The sequence below is a fragment of the Pseudopodoces humilis genome, chromosome 24, assembly GCF_049639895.1.
Source record: "Pseudopodoces humilis isolate 2021_Gansu_Grassland_sample_001 chromosome 24, ASM4963989v1, whole genome shotgun sequence".
In the NCBI taxonomy this organism is placed as follows: Eukaryota; Metazoa; Chordata; class Aves; order Passeriformes; family Paridae; genus Pseudopodoces; species Pseudopodoces humilis.
This window is the reverse complement of record NC_142223.1, coordinates 54,445-73,606: the sequence shown is the minus strand read 5'-3', so window position 1 is coordinate 73,606 and position 19,162 is coordinate 54,445. Positions and strand designations below refer to the sequence as shown.

The following is a 19,162-nucleotide window of genomic DNA, read 5'->3' as shown; positions in this document are numbered from 1 at the left end:
CAGGAGCAGGTGTCCACCACCCCAGCCCTTCCCTGAGTCCCTCTCTTATCCCTCTACAGGATCTCCCTCACCAAACCGGCAAGAAAAGCTGGTAAGAAACATACCTGACCTCATCTTGGCTCCTGGACAGCCACCACAAGGCTGTGAGAGGCTGTTTGCTTATTCCCAACCTGGCCAATAAATGATTTATTCAGTGTATTCATGGTGCTTTTGTTTCTCACCCTGGTGCTGTTACTCTCTGAGAGGTTACAGAGGTGGAGTAGCACATGAAGACTAGTTCAGACCAAAATGTTTATTTTCCAAACAGTTTAGGACAGCCAGGGATGCAGCTGGAAAGAGGCAGCAGCAGGAAGGACCAAGGGCACGTGACGTTCGTGGTGTTCAGGTGCCTGGATTAGAGAGAACCTGGCCGAACACCTGGGTCTGGCAGAGCCAGTTTTTATGTGGTGTGGGAAAACTGCGCGTTAATCAACTCCAGCAGGTGACCAATGGTTTCTAGAGAGTCTTGCTGGGGCAGCTGCTTGGCCAGGTCAAAGGCTTTCATCCCCACCTCCTGGGCCTGGAATAGGACAGAAGAAACACCCAGGAATTGTCAGCAGTCTGGCTTTTCTCATGGGGTGGTTAAATATCTGCTGAGGCTCAGTGTGGGAGCAGCTTGGAGCGGATCCAGGCTCCCTTTCTGAGGTGACCTGTACAAGCTGCTTTACAGGAGAGCCTAAAGCTGCCAGCAGATCCCATATTTAGGATCCAGTGGTGCAGACAGGAGATTACTGCCCCCAGCCCCCTGTACTGGACATCACCTCCTGTCTAACACAGCTCTATTGAACAATCCCAAAGCTTTGTCAGGGAAAAAAAAAAAAAAAAAAAAATGAACTAAGTCCTTAAATTCTATTGATAAGGAACTAAATATGGTAGTACTTCCAGGGATTAGACAGTCTCACAATTATAAAGCTTTGTCTTTTTTCTTTTTCAAACAAATTCAAATTTGTGTCTCCCAAACACTCCCAAGTCGTGGCTTTCTGTAATACAATGAAGAGATCATTAATATTTCAACACAGTATTTTTCACCACCTGTATTTTCACTCCTCAAAACCCAGGCTGAGCTCTGATCCCAAGCAGAGGGGCCTGATTTCCAGATGGTTTCTGATCATCACTTCCTCAAAATCAATTCTTGGTAAAGCAAAGAACTTAGCAGTCACCTGTGAATTTTAAGCCCTAAAGATACAGGAATGCAGATTTCAAACTGGAATTACAGACTCAAATAGACTGAACCTTGAACTCAGGGGAGTCTGTCTCAAGGATAGCTCTTGTGAGCCCCATGTCTCGCTCTGTGTAACCCCTGAGCTCAGGTCTAAAGGCAGCTACACTGCCAGGACAGCCCAGATAAAGGAGGAACCCAGAAAATGTGGATAACGGCAGGATCCACTGGCCTGGCAGAGACAAAACAGCCACCAGGATTCTCAGTCTTGACAGAGTGCAGGTCACAGAATCATGGAATAGTAAGAGACTTTAAAGCTGATCTCATATCCCATGACAGGGACATCTACAAGAACAGGTTGCTCCAAGTCCTGTCCAATCAGGCCTTGGATACTTCCAGGGATGGGTCAGCCACAGCTTCTCTGGGCAACCTGTGCCACAACCTCACCACCCTCACAGGGAAGGATTTCCTCCCAATATCCCACCTAAGCCCTTGATTTGAGAGCTATGAGGCACTTTGTCCTTGATCACCAGCACTGTGGGCTCAGGAAAGGTGCTGGGGAACAAGAGGACCAGGAGATAGGGTGATCCCCAGAGCAGTTGGCCAGTTCTCCTGAACCCTTTCAGACACAACCTACCTTGGCTAAATCCAGGGCCAGGTAGTGGATCATGGCCAGGGCATGCAGCACTCTGGCTGTTTCCCCAGGATGCTGCAGTGGTCCCTGTTCCCGGACCTTCAGCACCGCCCACAGCACCCGCGTTCCTTCCTTGCACTGGGCTTCGGCTGCATGGAGAAAGAAATGATCCTGATGGATGGATTTGTGCAAGAGAATAGATTCAAAACTGCCCAACTGGCACTTCTAGACAGCAAAGCATTTCTACTGCAAACATCAACATGGTCTGAGGGTTGGGAGGCCCTGGCACAGGGTGCCCAGAAAAGCCGTGCCTGCCCCTGGATCCATGGAAGTGTCCAAGGGCAGGTTGGACGGGTCTTGGAGAAGCCTGGGATAGTGGAAGGTGTCCCTGCCCATGGCAGGGGATGGAATTAGGTGAACTTCAAGGTCCTTTCCACCCAAAACAGTCTGGGTGTCCATGATCCCAGCTTCATGCAAATTCCATGCCCATGAACAGGACTTCTTTCATCCAGTCAGTGTTTGTGTTTTGTCAGCCTTCAGAGAGGATGTGGAGTCACAACAGCTGCAGGAAAAGAACTATTTTTCTACTCCTGTAGAAAGTCTAAAAAGATAGTCTCCTGTAGCCCTGTCTAAGTGTTCTTCCTACTCTGGGAACTCCTGATGGAGGTAGTGCCAGGAAATGAGATTTACAGAAATGTTTCTCTTATAATCACAGAATCTCAGACTGCTTTGGATTGGAAGGGATCTTAAAGACCATCTCATTCCACCCCCTGCCATGGGCAGGGATACCTTCCACTAGACCAGGCTGCTCAAAGCACTGTCCAACCTGATCTTGAACATTCCAGGGAGAGAAGTTTTTATTCCTTTTCCTAACAATGTCCTTATTAGCACAGATGGTAGAAAGGAGCCAAGAACCAGAGTCTGGTCTGGTTTCAGGGAAGCCTGAGGTAGTACCAGGGGCACACTGATGCTTTCTGCACCTTTGTGTGCCAGTGAGAGACTCCCCAGCCTTTCTCCCAAGAGTACTCTCCTGATTAATACATCCAATTATCTGTACAGGCTATTTCATCATGTCCTGCTGCTCCAGGAGGGAGCTGTACCCCCACCTAAGTGAGCTGAAATGTCACATCCATTATTAAATGGAGATGAAGGAGCTGCAGAGAAATTAGAATGTTCCAGTATCAAATTGAACCAGGGGAAGTTTACTTGGAATACTGGAAAGAATTTTTTTCATGGAAAGGCATGTAAAGCATTGGAACAGGCTGCCTAGGGAGATGGTGGAGTCACCATGCCTGGAAGTGCTCAGAAAATGTGTGGATGTGGCATTTGGGATGTGGGTTAGTGGTGAACAGGACAGTGCTGGAGGAGTGGTTGGACTTGATTTTAAAGGTCCTTTCTAACCCGAATGATTCCATGAGTCCATGAATCAAATCTTTGCTCCAGTCACTTCCAAGGGAGCTGTGAAATGGAGAATGAAAACAGCAAGGGCAAAGCTGGGTTTCCACGGAACACCCTCATTCCTTAAGTGGCAATCTGCCGAGGACTGACATCAAGAACACTTGGCATTGCCATTAAATTCGGCCTCTGGAAACACCAGGCCAACCCCAACACTGCCAACATGACCTGTAGGGTGCAGGGACTCTTTAACCCCGCACTTCCCAAAGGTTTTGGAGCAACAGCAGCTCTTACTCATCCCATCCTTGATGCCTTCCTCATCCTCAGAGAACGGTGATGCTTCTGCCTGGGCCCGGAGCACTCGCTGCTGCCTTTGAAGGGAGCTCAGCAGCCAGTCATGCCAGAGGCTGCTCACCTGACAGGAAGCATGGGAATTATTTCACTCCTGTGAATCCCTGCTATTCAGTTGTTCTTCAAACAATGTCCCTGCACAGGCCTGTCCCCTCCGCACGCCTGTGGGTCAGTGAGCTAGGCTGGATGTTCCCAGAGGGATCACACAGCTCCTCTCCCACACAGCCCCAGCTGGAATCGCTCCCTTCTCCAGCTGATTAGGGATTTTCACCTAACTTGAACAAACCTAACCAAAATATTCACCAAAAGATAGTTGAGTTGAAGTCTGGGACAAGAACAGTGGTGGATTTTGAAGCTCTCAGCATTTTTAAGTATTGAAACAAAAAAAAGTCTGTTTTTTTCAGTTATTAAATCAATTAGATAATTATTACTTTCCTTGCTTGATCAATCCATTCTGAAAATCTTTTATCACTGTGACTTTTCACTGATTCTCAGTGTAAATTTTAGGTGGCTTGTTTGTATCCCACTCTTCCCTGGATTTAGGAAATCATCAGAGACCCTCTGTACTGGTGGGACTCTAAACCTTGGCACAGGAAGTTTGGTAGCAAAGCTGTTTTTTAACAAGGTTTGGCTGCCCAAACTGAATTTATTAAGAATTTTGAACTTATTACAGGATTAATGTCTCATGGTTTTAACTCAGAGAATTATTTATGTACAAAAAGGTTCTCTGGGATTGATCCTAAAAGGCAGCAATGACACTTGATATGGTCACCATCCCATTGAAAGGAAATGGAAAAAAACGTTGGAAAGAGCACAAAAATGAGCTGAGAAAAAGTCAGAGGATGATTTTTGGTTCTACCAACCTCAGTATAGAGTGAGTTTGCTGCATCCATTTTATTCTGGTGGAAGAAAATGTTTGCCATGTGGAAGTACCCTCCAGAAACCTCAAGAGAATTTAGTCCAAACTCAGCAGTAGCCAGGTAAACCTGAAATCAATATTAAACAAAAAATAAACCCCAGAAGGTTCATACTCATGTCAAACCTGGGAAGTTTTTCATTGTGGATTATTAATATTGTAAATGCTGGAGTTTTTTAATGTGTAAATTATGCCTAGTAGTGATTGGAAAATGTGGTACTTAAAAGCTGCTTTTTGGGGGTTATGTAAATGAATGACATACTAAAAACTCTCTTTGGGGGTTATCCACAGGAATGAGGGATTAAGTATTTTGGGGGTTATGTAAAGGAATAAAGTATAAAAACTCTATATTTTGGGGTTATCCATGGGAATGAGGTACTAAAGAATTGTATTTTGGGGTTTATCCATAGGATCCATAGGAATATACCTAGTTCACAGAGTTTGTCCATGGGGACATACTAAAGAGCTGTATTTTGAGATTGATCCGTGGGAATGCAACACCCTAAATCCCCCCTGGCTGGGGCAGAGCCACCTGCTTGGTTCATTCTCTAAAGTCCAGGGCAGGTTTCCCACCTCCTTCCCTCTCCCTGTGCCACCCATCCAACCCACCTCTCCCAAAGCCCATCCTGCTGCTTTCCCAGACCCCAGAGTAGCCTGTTCATCCCCCAGAGCCCTGGAGGAGCAGTGGGAAGGCAGTGGAGCATTCCAGCTATTCTGAGCTGGCGTGTGACTCTCAGCAGATCCCAGACACGCAGCCAAGGTCCAGGCAGGTCCTGAACTTGCTAAGAGTTAAAACTTCTTACCTGGTGCCCTTTCAGGCACCACATTTAGGGAATTAAAAAAAAAAATAAAACAAAAAAAAAAAACCAACCCCAGGATTTTGGGAATCTCCAAAGCCTTTTGGGAGATTCCTTTGTGGGATTCTCAAATGCTCAAAGGGATTCTAGACTAAGCAGAGACAGAGTTGTGTGTTATAACAGAAAGGGTATAACTCTTCTCCCTTTATGTCATCATTTACACCCACACAAAACCACTATCAAATTCCACAGGAGTGGGTATACATCACTTGGCACTGGATAAATTTAGTCTACATGGGACAGAAATAGGATGTGGAGAAGTTCATCTGGCTTTGGAGGATCAAATGACAGGCAAAGCATTCTCAGGAACACAGCTGGCAATGACCACGTCCAATGTAACAAATTGTTTTCATGGATAAAGAGGTGGAATTGGAGAAAACATCATTGAACCAGATATTGAAACAGAGAAATAAGGCCTTAATTAAATAATGTGTGACAGAGCTGGGAAAGTATTGAGGAAAATAACAGCCAAAATGCAAATTATCTGTGGAATAAAAGGCAACTCTATCGGTTTGGGGCAGGAATGTCTGGGCATCTCAGCACTGTAATGAAGTTGATGGAGAAATTTATAAGGACAAGCCATAAAGACAAGGAATATCAGGAACATATGAGTGACTCATGAGTGACTGAGGGAGGCTCAGCCTGGAGAAAAGGAGGCTCAGGGGTGACCTTCTGGCTCTGCACAACTCCCTGACAGAACAGTGCAGCGGGGGGCAATCAGGCTCTGCTCCCAGGGAACAGGGACAGGATGGGAGGAGATGGCCTCAAATTGTGACAAGGGAGGTTCAGGGTAGGATACTGGGAAAAATTCTTCATGGGAAGGGTGTTCAAGTGTTGGAACAGGCTGTGCAAGGCAGTGGTAAAATCACCAGCCCTGGAGGTGTTCCAAAAACATGTGGATGTGGCACTCAGCAACATGGGTTAGGGGTGGACGTGGCAGTGCTGGGGGAATGGTTGGACTTGATGATCATGGAGGGCTTTTCCAACTGTAGTGGCTCCATGATTCTTCACACTTCACAGGAATAGGGATAACTGGCAAAACACATCTTTAGCTCACACATGGATCCACAGGTGCCTCAGGTGTCTCAGTTCAGGTGTCTGTGATGTAAACTCTCTCAAAACCTAAAATCTGCCTGTTGGCATTTCCATATCAATCTGTGGGGAGAGAAGGAATTAAAATGGAAGAGTTCCTTGTTCCTGTATTATAAGAGACTTACATCATTGGCCAGGTGATACAAAGCCTGGTCCAGGTTTCCTTCAGCAACAGAGAAAAGCCCAAGCCCATGGTGTAACTTAGACTGAAGAGCAGCACTGCAGTCTGGGGTTTGGAGGATGATCCACTGGGCTTGGGAGAGATATTTGGCTGCCTGGCGGAGATGGCCAGTGCCTAGAATGACATGTAGGAATAATCAGGGAAATAAGGAAGATAAGGAGCATTTTTTAATCTGAAAAGTGGCTGTACCTTTGGGGTAGCTTGATATAGAGATGCAGTTTGGGGATTGCCCACTTCCTTCCCAAGTGCTTCTGAGTTGCCCAGTTATCTAAAGTCTCAATTACAGACAGGTGAATGTGTAGAGAGCTCCAAAAGGAGCCAGAAAACACAGAATTTCAGACTGATTTAGATTGGAGGGGACCTGCAAGCTCATCTAGTTCCACACCCTGCCATGGTCAGGGACACCTTCCTCTATCCCAGATTGCTCCAAGCCCCATCCAACCTTGAAGACTTTCAGGGATGGGCCAGCTACAACTGCTCTGGGCCACCCTGTGCCAGGGCCTCACCACCCTCACAGGGAAGGATTTCTTCCCAATATCCCATCTGACCCTGCCCTCTGGCAGTGGGAAACCATTCTCCCTTGTCCTGGCACTCCAGGTTCCTGTCCAAAGTTCCTCCCCAGCTCTCCTGGAGCCCCTTTAGGCCCTGAAAGGGGCTCTGAGGTCTCCCTGGAGCCTTCTCTTCTCCAGGTGGACACCCCCAGCTGTCCCAGCCTGGCTTCACGTCAGAGGATACATTGCACACAATCTCTCTGGAACATGCGGCCTAAACAGGTTTACTCCAAGCAGGTACTGATGACTCTCACCTTATCACACTGGAATTACTCACAGCATTTTTTCTCCCTGCTCTCACCCCACCATTTACAACACCCCCTGAGCCAGCTCCGTTGTGCCAGCAGAGCACTGCGTGTGCTCCTGGAACGGCAGTGATTTACAGGGCTCTCTCTTGCAAGGAGAGCAGCTCCCATGCCCTCATTTGCCATGTTTTCCAAAGCACACAATGAGAAAAAGCTCTGCTCAGGCAGAGCAAGATTTGTGAATGAACCAGGGAGTTCTTTGGGTGAAACGGCCTCTGAAATGTTTGCTGGTTCCCTGAGATAAGAACAACCAACCACCCTCTGGAATTGAATGCTTTGGAGAGTCATCTGAGGCCACAGAGGTAAAGAATAAACTTTCATACAGCTTCGCCTGTGGGAATTGGTGCAGAAGGAGAAAACATTTAATTTGATTTCATTGATCTCCTGAGTGCTGAGAGATTCTTTTCCCCAGAGCCACAGAAAAGGGGTGTGAGGTGGTGTGTGTGTGTGTGTTTGTGTGTGTGTGTGTCTGTGTCTGTGGGATGGTTCAAATCTTTGCAATGCCCTTGAGGCAGAGCAGGGCCCAGAGTTGCTCCTTTCCAGATAAATGGCAAAAGGAAACGAGACACCTGACCCAGGAGACCTTGCCCTTGCCAGCATTCCCATGTTGACAATGCTCACCTGTGGAGGCCTCAGCCAGGAGCAGATAAATGGGTACAAGCTGCACAGAGCCAGAGCCAAACACTCGGGAGCTGAAGCGCAGTGCTTGTAGTGCTGCAGGAATTGCTTCCAGGGGCTTCCCTGCCCACACAAACCCCTGGGCTGTGCTCAATGCCACAGCAATGAGGGATTCCTGCAGGGAAAGAGAGCAGGGGAAAAAGACAGGAAGAATGGAAATCACAGAACCCCACAATTGTTTGAGTTGGAGGGACCTTAAAGCCTATCTCATCACATCCCCTGCCATGGGACACCTTTCACTAGACTAGGTGGTTTACAGATGCACAGGCTCTTTTAAAATTTGGGTTTTCAAATTATAAAGCAGCAATTGTAACATAGTTTGAGGCTGTAATAAATAGACAGACATTAAAGCTGTCATATTAGAGCATTTTAGAGTCTGGCTCCGTTCCTGCTTAGACCAGGAACAGCTTTGGACATCCTCGCAGGTCATGTGGTATCTTCCCGGACGAAGAATCCTTTACGCCTCCTGACAAGGTCTCATAAGGCTGCAGCAATAAAAGCTGTGAAGCACAGAAAATGATCATCACAAGACCAGAAAGGAGATTAGAGCCAGGGGCTCCAGCGTGACTCAGAGCCAGCCAAGCCCTGTGGTGCCAGCATGGCACAGCTCCAACTGCTGGAGACATGGCCTGGGAGTGAGGAGAGGGCTCCTCACAGGGAACTGCAGCTTCACCCCACTCTCTCCTGGCTGGTCCTGGGCTGGGATTTTGTCTGCAGAGTCTGAAAACTGGTCAAAATCAGAATGTGTTACACTCAGCAAAAGCATCCCCAGCCAGGGTTGGTGGAGCAGCAGCTTCTGCAGTGTTTGGGTTTGTCAGAATGACTAACTTATCCTGTACTTATTCATGTATAGCTGGTCCCTGCCTTTTGCTGTTCCTATCAGTCCACACCATTTTGCCTCTCCCCTGTTAGCAGCAGCTGATGTAACCCCCAGCTCCACAAACAGATGTCTGTCCCAATTCCTGCTCCCTGCCAGGAGCTGTGCATACTGTGCCCTTACAGGGATGCCAATGAAAAACTGTCAGGATCCTTGTAAAATAGCAGAATCTCAGAAAGGTTTGGGTTGGGAGGGGCCTTCAAGCTCATCTTTTCCACCCCCAGTCATAGGAAGGGACACGTTCCACTAGGCTAGGTTGCCCAGAGCCTCATCCAGCCAGCTACTAACACTTCTCCATCAGCTTTTCATAGCAGTGGTGCAGCAGGAAAGCTGCCTGGGAGTCAGTGGTGCTGCAAGAGCTACCCTGGTTTTCTCAGTGGGACACAAAAACCAGTTCACCCCTTTATCACCCTTTGCCTGCAGCTGGGGCTGAGCTGGGCAGAGACCGATCTCAGAGCTCTTGGAGGCCAGGCTTTGGCATTTTGCTGAGCTTGAACTGTTCGGAGTGAGGCAGAGTTGTGCCATGGGTGGAGGAGCAACTCCGGGACAGAGAGCTCCAGGAGACCCTGTGAGTGTTTCCTGGAGATCTTGGCTGAGGTAAAGAGACACCTTTTTTGATAAATGAGATTACAAAGAACACAGCCCAGAGCAACAGCCCCATCTCCAGTGAAGCAAACCAAGAGCCAGAAAACACAGAGCCCATTCCTGAGCTATCAAAATATGGAGAGGGGAAAGGCAGGTTTTCCAGAGAAGCTGTGGCATCCCTGGAAGTGTCCAAGGCCAGGTTGGATGGAGCTTGGAGCAACCTGGGATGGCGGAATAGTGGATAGTGCCCTTGGCAATGGGTGGAATAAGATGAACTTTAAGGTTTCTTCCACCCCAAACCAGTTTGGGATTCTGTGAAACACACACTGTGTCCAGGGAGCAGGTGGTACCCAGGAGAAAAGCAGAACATTCTTGGGGCAACAGCAGGAAAAGATGGTATTTCTCAGGCTGCTTTTTCTGTCTGTGCCAGTCTGGTGCAACCAGTGCAGACCCTGGTGTGTGGGCATCACCCAGATTGGCATATGGGAGGTGATGGAGATTTGGGTCATTCTTTTTTCACTCCTTGTCAGTGGTATCATTGTTGCTTCCCATGGCCTGAAACGTCTGCAGTAAGGACAAAGCTGGGGTTGGACTCTGACACAGCTTCCAGGAGGAGAAGGAAGGGCAGGAGGCAAGAGGAGCCCTGGAGCAGTGAATATTTCCAACCACAACTCCAAGCCTCAGAGGATGGTTCCCCTTGGCCTTGCCCTGGTTTCCCCCTTGCCCCTGGCCCTACCACTTTAAGCTCTTTCTAAGTGTGTTACAAATTGAGGTTTCTCTGAAGATGCCCCCACACAGTTTTTGGGGTTTGAGAGGGCTGAGGACCCCAACTCTGCTCCAGGTGGGAGCAGTGGGCTGGGAACACACTCAGGGCCCAGTGCCACATCCATTATTCACTCTCAGGCACCAAAATCAGTGGTGTGTCTGAAGAAATGAGGATTTCAGGGAGAGGAAAGGCTCCAGTGAGCTGGAGCTGAACTTGCAGTCAGAGCAGTGCTGGAGCTGGCTGGGATGGATCTTTTCCCATGCCCAGGAGCTGTGGGGAGCTGACATCATGCAGGCAGGTGAGGCTCTTCTCCAAACAGAAACTTGGAGTTCTGTCAGTTTGGAGGTGCTGTCTGCAGGCACCCCCCTGGCTATGTTGACAGAAGCAGATTTCTATCAACAAAGCTTTGGAGCACAGACAAGGAATGAAACCCATAAAACCTCCTGGCTCACAGCTCCCTGCTCCGTGAGCCACAGGGCATTTGGATGTGCCCAGGTTTCCCTGTGTCCTGACTGAGGCTGGAGCTCTATGTTTTCTAAACAAACACACGGCAGGAGTGGGTGAAGTACAGCAGAAATGTTCAAAAAGCAGTGAACCCAAGGCAGGTTTTGGGTACAAGGTTTTTTCTCTGGTTACCATGAGACTGCAGAGCTTTTCCCTCGACTCCAAAGGCCTTTTTCACATCGAATCCCAGACTGGTTTGGGTTGAAGGAACCCTAAAGCTCATCTCATTCCAACCCCTGCCATGGGCAGGGACACCTTCCACTATCCCAGGATTCTCCAAGCCCTGTCCAACCTGACCTTGGACACTTCCAGGGATGGGGCAGCTACAGCTGCTCTGGGCAACTTTCCACCCTCACAGGGAAGAACTTTTTAAGCACTTTTGTTGGATCTGGAATAGGAATGTGATGCAGCCAGTGAGACAAGGCGCTAAATAATTTCCCTCTCTCCAAACACCTCTGAGCCAGCCCAGGCCCAACTTGGCTGCTCCAAATCCTGCTGAACACAAATTAACTTTCCCTCTTGCTGAGAAGGCCAGCAGGTAAACTGAGGGAATTCCACTGTCTCCCTCCTTTCTTTAGAGAGAAGGAAAGCAAAGTGTCCCAGCACAGACTGTTCTCAAAATCTATTTTATTTAAATAGGCTCGAGACAAAGGTCAAAGAACAGATGATGCTAAGGGTTGTTAAGGTGCTTATAAAAATCTCCACTTCCAAAAAACCCTGGAGTCTTCTCTCCCTGCCTTGCCCAGGGAGCCATTCCAAGCCCAGGCTCCAGCTTCAGACTGCTGTTTTCTAACCCAGTGTGAATCCCAATCAAGAGCGACTTTCTCTCCACTAGCCCCATCTTCCTGCTGTCTTTCCCTTCACCTAATTAAACTAGCAGATTAACTTCCAGATAATGAAGGAGCACTTCCCTCCATGCCATGTGGCCTGTTGGAGTGTATGGGGATAATTTTAGTTGCAATAAAGTCAGTGATGTAATCAGTGTCAACATCAGTGTTCAGTAGCAGGGGAGTTTCTTGGAACAGCTTCAAGCACTTCTGGATGCAAAATCCTGTCACAACCCCATGACACCCATTTTAATGCTCCTTGCAGGTTTCATAAAGAACACCTTGAACAGAACCTGGAACTAAGGAAGTTTTGCATTTTCCCTTTGGGACACACTGGATTGACACACTTTCTGTGGACTTTGCTCAACAGTCTCACCTGTGATTTTCAGCCAGATAGGAGTTTTCAAACCAGCCTGTAATGTCATTGTCCAATTCCTATAAAACCAAAAGGAATCTGCTGCCTAAAGCCTGTCATGAGGTCTCACCAAGCAGGACTTTTGCCTTTGGACTTCCTTCATCTTTCTGGAAGCTCCCAAGAAAGGTGACAGCAATGAGCTGGTCCCCAAAGCCCCACAGTTGGGCCAGAAACACCTTAGAAATAATAATTCATGTAAAATTAAAAAGATTAGGGGTCTCCTCAGTGGCACCACTGGATTGCTCCAAACCCCCTGTGAGCTGCCCTGTTATTCTGTGTCTGGGAGTTGCTGTAGAGGGAAAATTAATTTCCATAGGGAGGATTTTCAGGGTGGGTTATTTTAGTAACAATGCAGAACAGCAGCTCCTGCCACTCCATAAGCAGAAAAAGAAGGAGTTACAAACCACTGGGGCCGGAAAGGAGCTGCACATCTGCACATCCCTCAGGCCTGATGGAGAAAAAAGGCTGCACGTAGTGGGAAAGGGTGTTCCAAGCTGGCCAGGAAAACAAAGAGGAGGGACTTGGTTTCTTTGCCCCTTTTCTCTGGGAAAGGGGATACCCTCCCATCAAATGGCCTGGAAGAAGCAAATGTCAGCTGAATCCCAGACTAAACAGGGTGATGGACCAACCCTTGGCAAGGTGGGAAATCCAGGATTGCTGCTGCCTGAGGAAGATCAGGACACCAAGTAAACACTGTGGAAAATACTGGAAGCTCAGGAATGACAGAAAGGGTGCTCCCACTCCCTTTATTTTTGAGGTTTTGTTTAAAAAAAAACAACCCCCAAATCTCTGCAACCAAGTCCCAAACCAGCCAAGGAGGTGTCATCCTCTTCCTTGGGAGTATCCAGAGGAAAGAATTCTAAAGGGGTGGATCCTGTGAAGGCAAAACCCCTTCTTGGTTTTAGGCAAGAAATTCCTTTCAGTTTTATAGGGATTGGGCAGTGACAGCCCAGGCTGCTTTGAAGACTCCTGTTGTGGCTGAAAATTCCAGGTGAGCCCAGTTTGCCTCTGGTGTGTCCCACCCTGCACAGCCAGGATAGGGAGAGGAGTTGGAATTCCATCCCTGGAAGCACTTTGAAGTTGTGCTTGTTCCTCCTGTACCCACCTGTCTCCTCAGCAGCTGCTCCTTGCCATGTTTTCTGTCCTTTTCAGAACGGAAACAGGGCTGGGGCCCAAGGACTGGGACGAGCAGGTGGCAGATATGGCCATGGATGCTGATCCAGTCGGTTCTCTGGTGGGAGACATCACTGGCAAAATGAGGGGAGAAGGATACTGGTATTTGCTGGGATATTATATAAGGGAAGATTATTCCCTGCTGTCTTTCAGGGCTTTCTCCACAACAATTGCCCAGAGCCCCCAGGCTGCCTGCAGGGTGCCCAATAGATGATATTTCCAAGTATTCCCATTTCACAGCACTGTCCTGCCACATCCCCACAGTTCTCTGAGTTAAAATCTTTATTTAAATCACCCTCTGAACTTCTGATACAGCTAAGTTTGAAATAATCCCTGGATTCCAACACTGGAAAAACAACAACCACAAACCAACCCATCCCAGTCACTGTGGGAACAGGGAATATTCTGGAACTCAGTGTCTGCTCTGAGGGTGTGTGAGGGATGTTTGTGTGACACTCCAGAGCTCCCAGCTCTGCTTCCTGCCTGATGCAGGAGCTGCTGGAAGGCAGCAGGAGCATTCCAGGTGAGTGTGCCTACTCCAGTTCCTGCTGCCCTGCTGGCTGAGTTCCAGCCTAGGCCTTCTCCAGGTTCCCAGGCTCCACCCTGGGTCTGGTCCCTGCCTCCCGAGGCCATCCCTACGTGTTGAGCTTTGTCCCAGACCTCATCCCTGTGTCCCGGGCTTTGTGAGGCTTGTTTGTCCCTATGTACTGAGCCTCATCCCAGGGATAATCCCTGCCTCTAGCCTGTGTACCAGACCACACCCCATGCTTTGTCCCTGTCTCTCTGTCCTTGTTCTGGGCCTGTTCCTGCATCCTATGTTTCATCCCGGGCCTTCTCCATGTGTCCTAAGCCTCATGCTGTGGCTGGTTCCTGCTTCCTGGGCTTCACCCTGGGCCTTCTTCCCATGCCCTGTGTCTTATCCTAGGCCTCGTGTCCTTGTTCTTTCTGTGGGACAAGCCCTGGCTCTCGTCCTGTTCCAGGTGTGTTCCTGCCTCCTCCTCCCTGGGCCTCATCCTGAATACCAAGCCTTATCCCAAGCTTTCTGCTTGTGCCTCGAGCCTCATCCTGGAGCTAATCCCTGCCTCCTGTCCCTGGACCTCACCCTGGGGTCTCTCACCAGTAGCAGGTGAGGCGGCAGCCGGGGCAGCGCAGCGGGGCCGTTCGGGCCCCGCACAGTTCGCAACGCGGAAGCCCCGCCATGGCCGGCCCTGAACCCTCGATGCGTCCCCGGTTGCCGGGGTGACACTTCCGGTGAGGCGGGATCCATAACTTCCGACAAACACTCACGACGTTACTGGCGTTCCGTTGCCGAGACAACACTTCCGGTACGGGGAAACGCACGTGACACACGCGATTTCCGGCGGGCCGTGCGGGCCGGTCATGGCGGCGGTGGCGAAGGAGGAGAAGGACAAGGACGAAGACAGCAACGTGGATGCGGCGGCGACCGAGGGCCGGGTGCGGGCTTGGGCGGCGGCGCAGGCGGCACGCGGGCGGCGCGTGGCGCTGGTGACGTCAGGCGGGACGCAGGTGCCACTGGAGGCGCGTGCCGTGCGCTTCCTGGAGAACTTCAGCAGCGGTCGGCGCGGGGCTGCCTCGGCCGAGCGGCTCGTGCGGGCGGGGTACGGTGTGTGCTTTCTGCACCGCGCCCGTTCCGCCTTCCCCTGGGCCCGCGCCCTGCCGCCGCACGGGCCCGCGCTCCTCGACGCTCTCTGCCTCACCCCGGGGCCGCCGCCCGGCGTGGCCGCCGCCCCCGCCGCGCTGCCCGCGCTGCTGCCCGCGCTCCGCGAGTACCGACGCGCCACCGAGGCTGGCGCGCTGCTCCCCATCGAGTTCACCGGGCTCGTTGAGTACCTGGCGCTGCTGCGCGCGGCCGCTCGAGCCCTGGCGCCCCTCGGTACGGGGGGAGCCCAGGCGTGAGGGCACGGGGAGAACCGGGGGGACCCGGGAATCGGGGGCGGGGTGGCCACCGCTTCGTAGGGCACAAGGCAAGAGAGGATGAAGCCCCCAGGGGGGGTCTCCAGTGCGAGGGAGCCCAGGAATGAGGGAACAGGGTGGTCCTGTGTGAAGATTAAGGATGGGGGTCTCCAGTGTGAGGGGACGGGTGGACCAAGAACGAGATGATGTGGTGGTTGTGGGGGAAAGGTCGAGGGGCATGGGGTAGAAGATAGAAGCCCCACAAGGTGGCCCCAGGGCCCAGGTATGAGGTGATCCCGGGGCCCGTGGGGCTCTGGCGTGAGGGGACAAGGGGGCCAGCTTGCTTGGAGGGCTCCTGCACCCTGGCATGAGGGTCTCGGCTGTCCCTGGAGGCTGTTGAGGCTTGGGAGGAGGGGATGATACAGACCCAAGTGGAGAACAGTGTGTCTGAGGGGACCCCAGGATGGGATCAGTGCTGCCCTGCTCGGGATTGTGCTGGGGGATCCCTGAGGGAGGCCCTGGTCTCCCCTGTTTGATGTTGTGCGGGTGGCAGCTTGGCTGGCTCTGGGGTGACAGGGACAGGCCATGGCAGTGGGGGACAGCAGTCATGTTCCCACAGGCTCCAGTGTCATGTTCTACCTGGCAGCTGCCGTGTCGGATTTCTACATCCCGGTCTCTGAGATGCCGGAGCACAAGATCCAGTCCTCGGAGGGGCCCCTGCAGGTGAGGCCCCCCTGGGCATGGCTCCCTCTGCCACCCCTCTCAACCATCCCCTCCTTGCTTCCAGGGTCCTTCTCCTGAGAACTGGCTGTGGATAAGCCTGGGAAGGCTGCAAAGCTGCAGGTCGTGTATGTTGTTAGAGGGAACAGGAGGGTGAGATCCCACAGGGACAGTACCCTGGAAATCCTGAAATTGCATTGTTTTATTCTTATCTTGCACTGAGGGGCCCAGATAAGAGGACAGGGCAGGATCAGCCCTGTTCTCCTTTGATCCAGGTTTATTTTTAGGGTGGGATGAAGGGGTGAGTGGTGCCATGGGTTATCTGCTGGGAGGTCAGTGCTGCTCTGTCTGATATGAAGCAGCTTCAGCATGTCTGCAGTTGTGGTGTGGCTCATGAAGAGGGGCCTCTGGTGCCTCCTGCTCTCCTGACTGTCCTTTAAAGCTGCCTGTGCTTCCATGGAGATGAGGAGAGGGTGGGTCTCAGAGAGCTGAAATGCTCCAAGAATAGCTCCTGGAGTACTTGAGCTGCTGCCTTTTGTCTGGAGAGAGGCTTTGGAGAAGGGCCGGGAGTGCTAGGACAAGGGGGAATGGTTTCAAACTGACAGAAGAGATTTAGATTGGATATTGGGAAGAAATTCTTCCCTGTGAGGGTGGTGTGGCCCTGGCTCAGGTTGCCCAGAGAAGCTGTAGCTGCCCCATCCTTGGGAGTGTTGAATGCCAGGTTGGTTCCGGCCTGGAGCAACCTGGCAGAAGGTGTCCCTGCCCGTGGCAGGGGGTGGAATGAGATGGCATTTAAGGTCCCACCCTAATCCTAACCATAACCCAACCCTAACCCAAACCATTCCATGACTCTGGGATCCATGTTGCTTGTACAAATGACAGTCCAAAACTGCAGCACCGAGATCTCTCTCAGAAATGGGAGCAGGTGGCTCTGGAATTCTTTACGTAACAAATACCAAATGTATTTAATTAATTACTTTCCAAGAAGTTGCTGGGCTTCATTATTTATTGTTAGCATTGGAAAGATGAGACCTGGCCTGATTCCCAGTGATGGATCCAGAGGTTGGGAAACTGGAGGACAAAGTCTCCGACTGTTTTTCCCCATGCTTTAGTACTTTCATGCCTCATGAGTTTCAAGGAGTTGATAGAGGGAAAGGTGAAGGTATGATAAACTATCTGAATTCTGGAGAGCTGAAAACTCAGATTTATGCAGTTGTAATGCTTTTTTTAAATCTTCTCCCCTCATGTTTATATTCTCCCAGTGTGATTAGCTTTGGGAATGCAGAGTTCCTGTGGCGTGGCCTCAGAACCCCCTGACTGCGAGCATCACATGGATAATTTAATTTAAATTTAGTGTAATTTGAACCTTACATTGTGAGGGCTGCCCAAACACTGCCTTGAAAAACTTCCTGGTGTACATGGAATATGAAACAAAGCTGGAATTTCCCTCTTTCCCATCCCATCTCTTAATAAAACTCCCTGTAATGTTTTTACTGATTTTTTCTTTTTATCTTTCTCCACTGCAGATCACAATGAAGATGGTGCCAAAAATGCTGTCACCCCTGGTCAGAGACTGGGCTCCTGAGGCCTTTGTGATTTCCTTCAAACTGGAGACAGATCCCCAGATCCTCCTGGATAAATCTCGGCAGGCTCTGGAGAAATACCGGCACCAGGTGGTGGTGGCCAATGTCCTGGAATCCCGGAGAACCTCTGTCATCATTGTCACCAGGGACTCACAGACTCCCTTATCCCTGTCCGATGAGGAAATAGCACAAGGCATGGAAATAGAGGAGAAGATTGTGAGTTACCTCCAGGGCCAGCACACGGCCTTTATAGAGAGAAAAGGTTGAGGAGCAGCTCAGAGGAAACAAGGGAGTTGTGCTGCAGAGGGAGTGGGACTGGACTGATTGCCTGTCCAGGTAAATAAACCAATCCCCACGGAATACTAAGGAGGGCTGTCCAACACTGTCACTTTTATACAGCTTGGTCATGGCTATTGCGGCTTTGTAAAAGAGAAATACATGGGAGTGAAACCATTCCAAAGGATATTTGTCCTCGTGTCTAAAGGAGGAAGGGAGCTTCCATGTTTCTGTCCCACAGGCTGGGAGAACTGGGGGGATGAGAAATGATTAAGATCTCTGTATATAAAGAATTTCTTCAATCTCCCTCTTTGAAGTTTCTTTTAGAGTGGCTGGAGGAAGGAATGGGGCTTTGCAGGAAAGAAACATAAGTCTTACGACTGGAGTGGGGAATCATCTGGTGTTGAGAGAGGATGGTGAAACCAGGGTAGCAAAAAGGAGAATGAGGTGACAGAGACTTCAGGGGAGCAGCTCTTGTGCCAGGAGTGATCCTGGGAGAGATCCCATGTTCCTACATTTCAGGTGCTGCAGCAGCGTCCCTAAAGCAGCTGTTTCAAAGGTTTTCCTTCCATCCCAGGTATCTGAAGGTTGCTTTGCTTCATATTCCATTTGCACCAGGAAATTTTTCAAGGCAGTGTTTGGGCAGCTCTCACCAAATAAGACTCAAGTGTCACTGCTCTGTAAATAAAAGCAAGGCCACATTAGGCACAGACCACAGAAGATGGATCCAAGCTTGAGGCCAAGGTTGGAGAAGGGGTGTCCTGGGAAGGGAATGGAGCTGGGAAGGGTCTGGAGCACCAGGAGCGGCTGAGGGAGCTGAGTGGGGATCAGCCTGGAGAAAAGGAGGCTCAGGGGGACCTTCTGGATCTGCACAGCTCCCTGACAGGACGGGGCAGTCAGGGCAGGGGGGTTTTGGGCTCTGCTCTCAGGGAACGAGGGAGAGGATGAGGGAACAGCCTCAGGCTGTGTCAGGGCAGGTTCAAGGTTGGATATTGGGGAAAATTGCGCATGGAAATGTGTTCAAGTATTCATACAGGATGCTCAGGGCAGTGGTGGAGTCACCATCCCTTGAAGTGTTCAAAACAAATTGTGGATGTGGCACTTGGGGACAGGGTTTAGGGTAAACATGGCAGTGCTGGGGGAATGGTTGGACTCAGTGATCTTGGAGGGCTTTTCCAGGCTTATTCTCTGACAGCAGAAGGGATGGCAGTGATTGACCCTGGGAGGGGAAGCTTCCTCTTGGCTGTGTGGGTTTAGAGCTGGAATGTTTCTGGTTTTATATAAACCCACTTCCAGCTGTTACCAGCTTCAAAGTGTGTGTTCCTCATGCCTGCAAGAAATTTAGCGGCAGCTCTCCTGCTGTC

General features: G+C 50.3%; 3 protein-coding genes across 5 annotated transcripts in view; 2 read left to right on the top strand and 1 right to left on the bottom strand.

Moving 5' to 3' along the window:
• Nucleotides 1-376: 376 nt before the first annotated feature.
• ZMYND12 (zinc finger MYND-type containing 12) lies at nucleotides 377-14,521 on the bottom strand. Its single transcript, XM_005533151.2, has 8 exons — nucleotides 14,423-14,521; nucleotides 13,238-13,379; nucleotides 8,102-8,273; nucleotides 6,569-6,738; nucleotides 4,442-4,564; nucleotides 3,522-3,642; nucleotides 1,836-1,981; nucleotides 377-559 (listed from the first exon to the last, which is right to left on the bottom strand). The coding sequence occupies exons 1-8, from the start codon at nucleotides 14,503-14,505 to the stop codon at nucleotides 440-442; spliced, it is 1,077 nt and encodes a 358-aa protein (XP_005533208.2). The 5' UTR covers nucleotides 14,506-14,521; the 3' UTR covers nucleotides 377-439.
• Nucleotides 14,522-14,651: 130 nt separating this feature from the next.
• PPCS (phosphopantothenoylcysteine synthetase) lies at nucleotides 14,652-18,105 on the top strand. Of its 3 annotated transcripts, none has more exons than XM_014261706.2 (3): nucleotides 14,652-15,199; nucleotides 15,866-15,942; nucleotides 17,466-18,105. In XM_014261706.2, the coding sequence occupies exons 1-3, from the start codon at nucleotides 14,686-14,688 to the stop codon at nucleotides 17,787-17,789; spliced, it is 915 nt and encodes a 304-aa protein (XP_014117181.2). In that variant the 5' UTR covers nucleotides 14,652-14,685; the 3' UTR covers nucleotides 17,790-18,105. The 3 variants fall into 3 exon arrangements, with proteins under 3 accessions (XP_014117181.2, XP_005533207.1, XP_014117180.1); XM_005533150.2 differs by having other exon boundaries at nucleotides 14,653-15,199; nucleotides 15,839-15,942; XM_014261705.2 differs by having other exon boundaries at nucleotides 14,742-14,760; nucleotides 15,839-15,942.
• Nucleotides 17,846-19,162, top strand: part of CCDC30 (coiled-coil domain containing 30) — a 36,297-nt gene continuing 34,980 nt past the window's right edge. Inside the window, exon 1 of the mRNA XM_088066584.1 lies at nucleotides 17,846-17,858. The gene's annotated coding sequence lies outside the window, so the exon portion shown is untranslated. The remainder of the gene's footprint in view (nucleotides 17,859-19,162) is intronic.